General features: G+C 41.6%; 2 protein-coding genes across 3 annotated transcripts in view; one reads left to right on the top strand and one right to left on the bottom strand.

Annotated features, from left to right (window-relative positions):
- Positions 1-312: 312 nt before the first annotated feature.
- Positions 313-1,356, bottom strand: LOC102193797 (ribosome maturation protein SBDS-like). The gene is made up of 4 exons (XM_005745050.2): positions 1,108-1,356; positions 811-940; positions 520-720; positions 313-453 (listed from the first exon to the last, which is right to left on the bottom strand). The coding sequence occupies exons 1-4, from the start codon at positions 1,233-1,235 to the stop codon at positions 313-315; spliced, it is 600 nt and encodes a 199-aa protein (XP_005745107.1). The 5' UTR covers positions 1,236-1,356.
- Positions 1,357-2,279: 923 nt separating this feature from the next.
- tyw1 (tRNA-yW synthesizing protein 1 homolog (S. cerevisiae)) overlaps positions 2,280-8,620 on the top strand; it is a 52,193-nt gene continuing 45,852 nt past the window's right edge. The window contains exons 1-6 of one of the 2 annotated variants that reach the window (XM_005745022.1): positions 2,280-2,531; positions 2,801-2,916; positions 3,052-3,189; positions 3,789-3,890; positions 6,011-6,205; positions 6,371-6,649. In XM_005745022.1, coding sequence (XP_005745079.1) covers positions 2,468-2,531; positions 2,801-2,916; positions 3,052-3,189; positions 3,789-3,890; positions 6,011-6,205; positions 6,371-6,649 — 894 coding nt within the window. In that variant the 5' untranslated portion in view covers positions 2,280-2,467. Of the gene's footprint in view, positions 2,532-2,588; positions 2,657-2,800; positions 2,917-3,051; positions 3,190-3,788; positions 3,891-6,010; positions 6,206-6,370; positions 6,650-8,620 lie in introns of those variants that run through there. The other variant, XM_005745023.2, reaches the window with a different exon arrangement.

Here is an 8,620-nt window from a genome sequence, read left to right as displayed (position 1 = left end):
CCCTAGTGCTATGGAGTAGACGCCAGCCACCTCTCTCAAGACCCGTATATATAACCAGTTTTAAAGAAAATGGATGGATGAATTAGAATTTTTTTAAAATATATTTAACATGATTTTTAATGACTTTAAAGGAAAATACACCCATTCGTGCACTATTTTCCATCTGAAGTTGCTGTTGGCTCCATGTTAAGCCTCCAGTTCCTCCTGGGAGATCCTGAGGTGCTCTCAGGCCAGATAAGAAATTTAAGCTCTGCAGCAGGTTCTGCATCCCCCCACAGGGTCTCCATACATACATACATACCCAGAAAACCTCTAAATAGAGGTGCCCAGCAGGCCTGAGATGACCAAACCATCTAAACTGGCTCTTTTGACATGAACGAGCAGCACCTCTACTCTGAGCTCCCCAGATATCTGCTTAAAGGGCTTTGAGTGCTCAGGTAAAGTAGAAAGATGCTAAATAAGAACCAGCCCATTTACTAACACAACACAAGAAAGGGAAACACATGGTATCCTCCTCACCTGCTGCTTTGTGCTCTTGTTGGGCTTGACAGAGTAGTGGATGTCCTTCATGGCCCGCTCAATCAGACTGACTGTGTACGGCCTCTTGGTTTCAGGGTTGACGCACTTCTCTGCCACAATAGTAGCTATATCCCGGAACATGGTCTCCAGCTGAGTCTGCCTCTCTTTGTCTGACACCTGGAGCTCTCCTTTGGCCAAGATCTTCAGGAGAAAAAACAAAACAACCAAGCCTACATGCAGTAAATGGCATGGCTTGTGCTTACAATGTGTACGTATGGGGATGTTTTATACCTGTTTACAGATTTCTGTAAGGTCGTCAGTCCCAAAAGCTTTGGTTAAGTCATCCTTCTTCGCCACCTGGCCTTTGGAAACATTGACGAAAACAGAGTGCGTCTGCAAAACCTCGTCCAGGTCCTTCTCTCTGTAATGAAAACATGACGTGTTGGAGCATTTTTGGCTGATTTAGCATGTAACGACCATCGAGAGGATTTAAAGTGGAAGAGAAATGAATTGTCAAAGTTTCCTCTAGCAACAACGAAGTAAAACAGCAGTCAGGCACAGGAGGCGTTAACATCTCCTGGTACTCACGCTCCTGATCTCCAGCTCATAACTTTGTTCTTGTAACAGGCGATTTCAAATCGCTTCCCGCCTTTCTTCATCCTCACCACCGCTACGTTGGTCAGCCGGATTTGATTCGTTGGCGTAAATATCGACATATTTGCGATTACCACAAACAGTTGCGAAGCAAGCGCCGCTGACAAGAAACGTACGCTATCACAACACCACCCGTATTCTTCGAGTGTATCCTAAATGGCTGTTCGGTATGAAACTGTGACTTCGAACATCAGTTCCGAGTCAGTTTTGTTTCCTTTGTTGTTATTCGTTTAATAAATTAAATAAATACATAGATGCATAATTAAATACATATTTATAAAATTTAACTTTTCAAACTGTTATTATTTTCGAAATAAAACGCCACATAAATTGGGCACTGTTAGATTAATGGTTGCAGAGTTATGAGATAACATCATATTTAATTGTCTGACAGCACAATCTATTCTTATTTATTGTTATTGACAGCGTTAAGTATTAAAAACGTTTTGAACTACGTGTAAGTCTTATTTTGAAATGAATAATCGGACGTGCTTAATGCCGCTGTCATGCCTGCATTAATGCAAGTTTGACGAATTTCTATGTGCAGTTCGCCGCTGTGACCACTGGAGGGCAGAAAATATTCCGTTTCAATTTAAAGCCACCTGCAGTTCTTTCTTCCTACATTATCATACTTTTCTCTGCACGTTAATGATTTCGCCTAATAATAGTTGTCACATTATCACGGAAGTTAACACAACTACCAGAAAATAGCTCACAGCTTTTCTCAAGCCTAGGTGTTGTAATTAATTTGAACGTTACCATATTTTAATCGGTCTTTTGCAGTTCCTGCATATGACCACAAGAGGGCGATCTACAAAAACGACTAGGGGTATTTGTAACCGAGCTAGCTCACCAGAATGCATAAGTGCAGTTATTTGTTCAATATCAATTGACATTGCATTCATTTTATTTTTAATGTCCGGGTCTCCTCATCTGGCGTCAGTTTACAAAATGTTAAAAGGAATTAAAATAAAAATGACAAATTAAAAATCCTTCTGGAAACAACAAGAAAATCAAAATAGACATAGGGTAATAGAACCACTTCCTCTATAGACTTTCAAAATAAAGCATATAGGTATGAATGAGTAAAATATTCTAAATTAAATCCCAGAAGATGAATTTCATCTTTTAATTTAACTTCAGCTGCTTTCTAAAAAGTCTGAATGTCCATAAGCAAACAAACTCAAGCCGTTGGACGATCCGAACTCAACTTCCCAGCATTCATATCGGCAAAGAATATGGTTGCGCAGAGCTTCAGGTGCTGAAGACTGTGTGCAAGTAGTTACTTGCAGCAATGCCAACTTTTATCGTATTTGTATTGCTTTTGGCCTCCAGCGTGTCTGCGTCGGATTCAAAAGGTGAGTTTATTTTAAATATTTAAAGCAACTGAAAACTCTCTTCAAGCTGTGTTTTGGCTAAAGGAGGGTAGCATTACTAGCTAGCATGCGTTGCTCGCCAGTCCCCCGACTTTTATTTTTCGCAGGTAGCTTCAGGTTGGGATTTAATTCTGTTTTGTTGTTGCATGTGGTCAGCGGTGGTTTGGCAGAAACATATATGATGTGGCTGTTTTCTTCATCAAAGCAGTTCAGGATCTGAGGACTCAGTTTGATGTGTTTTCTCCCTCCAGTCTCTCAGGATGCCCGCAGTCTCACTGAGAGCTATTTCATGTGGTTATGGCACAGCAGGTTGTACCTGTACTCAGCTGCTGCGCTTGTTTTTGGGCTCTGGTTCTTACTGAAGAAGGTGAGGCACTTACTCATACCTTACTCTAATTTGTGTATGTGTTTTAGTCTCTAAACGGTCTCTGCAGTGCTTCTTGAGGTCTCGCTGTCTTGACCGGAAACGGCTCCATTTATCGCTGCACTGATCTGCTTTCAGAAAAGCGTTTCTAAAGATGCCAGCAAAGAGAAGAACGACAAAGTTGACAAAGCTGCAAAGAAGAACGACAGAGAGACCAAGGAGGTTCATGTGTCAGGAGTCAAAATCTTCTATGGCTCACAAACCGGGACTGCAAAGGTACAAAAGTTATTTCCTGCAAATCTAAAGTGACCAGATGAGAGCAGAGAAAATATGAGACACAGAGAAAGCGACTGATCAGAAACCTCCTGTTGGTTTTCCAGCCTGTCTCTCCTGTCACAGGGTGCCACTGACACGCAAACCCCTTTACCCTTTTAAAAATAAAACAAAATAGTAATACTAGTAATTATAATTACTCTACAGATCATTGAGAACCTGAATCACTACACTGATTAACAGTTTCTGTATCAAGGGTCATGTGTAACTTTCACAGTCTGCAATAACAATTCATTACCCTTGTGCATATTTTTGCTCTAGCGTGGTAAAGTTACTGCATTTTAATGCATCAGTAGCACTCCTCATCTCACAAAGCACAGTGGTAGTAAAGCTTTCTGTTGCATACAGCAATGCTAAGCTAAATTTCATCAACCAGTTCCTGAGTCAAAAACTCTGAGCACTAAATTTTACACACATGTAATCAAGCACATTAAACGCAACTCAAATTTAAATCGATAGTATTTTGAAAAGTACTCAGCACGTGGTAATTTAGTCTTTACTGACATCTTAAAAGCACCATCTGAGACTCTCCATATGTTCAGGGCTTTGCGAACGAGCTGTCAGAGGAGGTGAAGTCTTTGGGTTTACCAGCCGAGGTGATTGACATGAAGGACTACGATCCAGATGATCAGCTTGCTGATGAGGTAAGCCAACCAAAGCAGAATATGCTTTTCAGTTTCATATTAGACTGCTTTATACTGTAAGGTAGAGACCCTGTACTGTTTCACCCTGTGAGCAAACACTTCTCAGGGGAATGCTAGGTGTCTGCCAAGTCCTGTTGGGGAGTATGGGGGAAGTATAGACAGAGAAGGTTAGCACAGAGATGACAAACAACACACAAGTGACATAGTTGGCTGGTTGATGGACCAGTGAAGCCAGACAGGGACCGTGCATCTTGGAAACCATAGACACCGCTGGAGGGAGAAGGTGTTGATATGTAAGTGCATATGGAGGGAAAGTGACCAGAGGCTAGTTGCACAACAAAACACAAGAGGTCCAGAGCCACTAGCAGCATAACTGAGGGTGGTTCAAGGGCATATGGGCCAACCCAAATATTTAATTCTACTATTTAGTAATACTTGTCTAATAGTTTATCTAAAAGGAAAGTTTAAGACTAATCTGCAAAGTAAGATGGTGTCTACACCCCAAATCCAAACTGGGAGCTGGTTCCACAGATCCTCTAAGGAGACCTGGCAAACTTTTCTTTATCACCCCTACCTGTGGCATCATAGAGAATAAATGAAAGATAAATGCAGCTGTCAGATGGGTACTCTGTAAGCAATTAAATGCTGTTTACAGGATGCTCAGAAGCAGCTGTTGGGTGCTAATTAAATCTCTAAAATGTAACTGTGAGCTCATAAGACCTGCCTGTGTGTACTTCCAGGGAACACCTGATTAGAACAGAATTAATCAAAGGAAAATAAAAATCGTTACTCTTATTTTCAAAGCTTGGCAGCAAACACTGGCGTGATAAGCCTCAAGTTCTATTACTGCCAGCTCAGCTTAAGCTTCATTTCTGCTTGAGCCTTCAAACGGCCGGTGCAGAGAGCAAACATGTTCCTGCTCATCTGCAGCAAGATGGATTGTTTTCATCAGTCTTTTTATTTTTGTGAGCACAGTCCCTCTGTGCTGCATTTCGAGATGAATAGGAGATTGGTTGGCGGGTTGACAGCATAAAAAGGAAAATAACTATTTATTCAAAGGGACAGTGATACAGTTTTCAGTGACAGAAAAGCTCTACGTGAAATGTGTCTGCAGACATCTCTCCTTCAGTGCGACTGATTTACTGGTCAGGCATCAGAGGAAGGAACCTTTTTGTTTGGCACATTTGACCCTGTTTCAGTTCAGTTCATTTTATTTCAAACATTTCAAACATATGCTTTCACAATCATTACAAAATAATGTAATAATATAATGCCTAAAATGCCAAAACTGCATATGAAGCACTTTACTTCAGTTTAAATATGCTAGCTTATGATTTATGTATAATCAGCACCACATCACCAGATAACACAATTATGGTTGTGCTGGAACCGGTCCCTTCTGTCATAGGGCGAGAAGCGGGGTACATCCTGGAGAGATGGGAGGAAGCCGGAGTGCCTGGAGTACCATGAACCTTTTTGGATACTCCAGCTTCCATCTGCCTGTCCAGGGTGTACTCTGCCTCTTGTTTATAGATTCCTCCCCAACTGTGACCCTGAGTTACGTAAACGGAAGAAAATAGATGACTGCATTATTTGTGGATTTGAGCTACTGTTGGTTCAGTAACAAAAAACATCCACCATCCATTTTCCACTGCTTCTCCAGCAGCAGTCTAACCAGACTTGCTCAGACTTCCTTCTCTCTCTGGCACTTCCCTTCCACCAGATGCAGATATATTCCCAAGCCAGTCGGGAAAAATAACATCTTCACGGTGTTCTGCCCTGGGGTTTGCTTCCATTTGGACATGCTGAACACACCTAGGAATGCCGATACCACTTCAACTGGCTTCTTTATTGCATCTGCTGCTGCTTAGTTTGTAGCCACAGGCGTTAGTAATTGCTTAATTAATTAGGACTAGCTGGTACATAATTATGTGTCAGCAGTACATCCAGTTAGTGTCCAGTGTTAGTGTATCAACCTCTCACTGCATTTCGTCCCTAGTTAGTCCCACAGACAAGTGTTTCCATATTTGGACAAAAAAAAAGTCTTGAATGAAGAAACACTAAGCTTTTTTCCTCCTGTTTAACTCTTTCCTACATGCTGTGTTTTCCTCTCCCATTAGTGCATCAGTAAGTCGGTGTGCGTGTTTCTTGTGGCAACTTACACTGATGGACAGCCCACAGAAAATGCTGAGTGGTTCTGCAAGTGGCTCGAAGAGGCATCCACTGACTTCAGATATGGGAAGACCTACTTGAAAGGACTCAGATATGCAGTGTTTGGCCTTGGAAACTCTGTCTATGTTGGCCATTACAACACGGTATGAAAGGTTTTCACAAAATGAGAAGAATGACACTGGTTGATAATAGTCAGCTATTCAGAGGATGTCTAAAGCTTCAAGGCTGTAGCTCAGCAGTTTATTAAGCCTGAATCACTTCAGTGCTTTCAGTAATTACTAAGAATTCAACCTGCTTTTTTCATACAGGTGTGTAAAAATGTGGACAAGTGGCTGTGGATGCTGAGTGGCAGACGAATCATGACCAGGGGAGAAGGCGACTGTAATGTGGTGAAGAGTCTTAATGGCAGCATCCAGGCAGACTTTCTGACCTGGAAGGTCAAGTTCCTAAACCGCTTAAAGACTCTGGCAAAGGGCGAGAAAAAGAGCTGCAGTGGGAAGTGCAAGACTGAGGGCTCCTGTAAGAACAAGAGGAAGGAGCGACAGGAAGAAGAGAAGAAGGCCTCTCCACAGAATAACAGCTCTGAGGTAAGGGCAGGAAAGTTGTTTTTATTAAAGTCTTCATCAAAATATTCAATTATTCACATTTTTGGGATCCAGATATTTGCTTTTAAATATGTTTGAGCCTATACCGTCTCAGCTTGGCAGCCTGACACGCCTCTCACTTCCAGCTGTCATTATCACGCATCAGTTCGCTTCATTATTGCCAACTTGGAAACTTTGTATCAACGTTTAGCAGCTTTTCTAGGAGCCGTGTTTAATTGCCATTGGACGTTTCTTCCTGTACTTTTGAAGGGAACCAGCACCCAGACAGAGAAAAGGAGACATCCTCTTGCTTCTGTCATTCTCTCCGAGCGATTGTTTTAAGATAGTATATCTTAATATTATTATCTATAACAGTAGTTCAAACGCCCCTTTTGCCCCTGCTGATGGGCAAAGCTGTGAATACTCGATGTTAATTATCACCAAATCTGTTCTTTTGTGGGTGAAGGCTGGCCTTGTGCTTAAAATGACTAGCTGATAAGCCATTTAGTTTCTGAACATTCATTCAGCTGTTCTTAAATATTACAGCAAACATCTACCTGCTGTGTGACAGACAGAAAAAATATTTATTGGTCCACACCAGTTGTCCAAGTTTTGGTAGCGTGTCTCTATTTTTATATAATAGTGAAAGCAAGCTTCTGAGTGAAAAAATGTTGATTTCTCTGGCTTCTGACTGAGATTATAAACTATAGTCAGAATATGAAATATAGCCATGGGTTCTGCTTTTAAAAATGTCCAAGTGGTTTCTAAAGGCCAGCAAGAGGTGATTCACGTCTTATTGAATACTTCATGAAAATCATTCTGTTTACATTTAGAGTAAGAAATGGGGATAAATCCAGGGTAAGCTTTCGGGTGGGCCTAGCATGTGATTTATAAGCCACTGCTGTACATGCGGCACAACTGTCCTCGATGTCTCAGTGATATTGATCTCTCTCTCTCTCTCTCTCCAAAAGGCTATGATGGACGCCCAAAATGCTTTAAAAAAAAAAAAGAGTTCACAAATTAATGGGTGACATCAGGGTGCCTCTGTCATCTTTTATAGACAGCCTACAAATAAAAGTAAAAACACCCACATAAAAATGTTAACTATCATCAGAACAGCTTTGTGGATACGATACCAAACGTTGTAATATTATTTCCTCACTATTTGACTCCAGGCTTGTCCCACCGACTCTAAATGAAGCAGGTAAAGAGAACTGGAGAAAGAAAGATAGAGAAAGCATCCAGCTTACATCTAGTTGGAGAATTGTCCTTTGGGTTAGGATAATGTGATATGACATCACACGGGCACTTTAGAACTCCAAGCAGGAGTCTGAAACAGACTGGCCAGGCTAATGGCTTCATGTTGCACTCCTTCAACAATGTGATTAAAATCAGATCAGACGCCTGAATTTCTCAGGAGTGTTATACTTGGCTTATTAGGTCCTTATTTAGTAGCAGCGATGTGCACTTTCAGGTGCAGCGTGGCGTTATTTAATGTTCTGCATGAAAATTGTTGTATTTCACTTAACACCGGTCTATCATGTGAAAATATGAAAATAGCACTTTTTTTCCCCCCACCGCTCTCTAAAATTACACATTTCACAAGTACAAAAAGACATTTTATGTACACACATGCGCACACAGCCTTCATATGCATCACAGCACACACAGATGATCAGTTGTCATGGTAGCGGGGACCTCAGAGCCAACTCTAGCTGAGACTTCCTCCCCTCTGTCTGCAACACTCAGCAGAGGTGACATTCAGCCGGAACCGAGAGGAGCTGAGAACTGTGGCGAGGGGACCATCGTGGTGATTTATGTACCCGCTGTACCACTCATGCATTTTATTCTCCTGCTGCACATGTCGGCCATGTGTCGTGATAAATCTGCTGAAATGCCATAAACGCGTACATAGTTTTCTTATTTAATCAGGCAGCCCAGGAGGACATAACGATGTTCAATAAATGTGTTCCA

Source organism: Pundamilia nyererei, unplaced genomic scaffold, assembly GCF_000239375.1.
Source record: "Pundamilia nyererei isolate P.nyererei 1_Seehausen unplaced genomic scaffold, PunNye1.0 scaffold00152, whole genome shotgun sequence".
NCBI classification, from domain to species: domain Eukaryota; kingdom Metazoa; phylum Chordata; class Actinopteri; order Cichliformes; family Cichlidae; genus Pundamilia; species Pundamilia nyererei.
The sequence above is the reverse complement of the archived record's forward strand: the minus strand, read 5'-3'. Positions and strand labels throughout refer to the sequence as shown.

Coding starts and splice junctions, on each gene's coding strand:
- LOC102193797 (XM_005745050.2), bottom strand. CDS start 1,235: ATGTCGATATTTACGCCAACGAATCAAATCCGGCTGACCAACGTAGCG. Junction 721..810: donor TTACAGAAATCTGTAAACAG/GTATAAAACATC, acceptor TTTCTCCTGAAG/ATCTTGGCCAAAGGAGAGCT. Junction 454..519: donor ACAAGAGCACAAAGCAGCAG/GTGAGGAGGATA, acceptor GTTCTTATTTAG/CATCTTTCTACTTTACCTGA.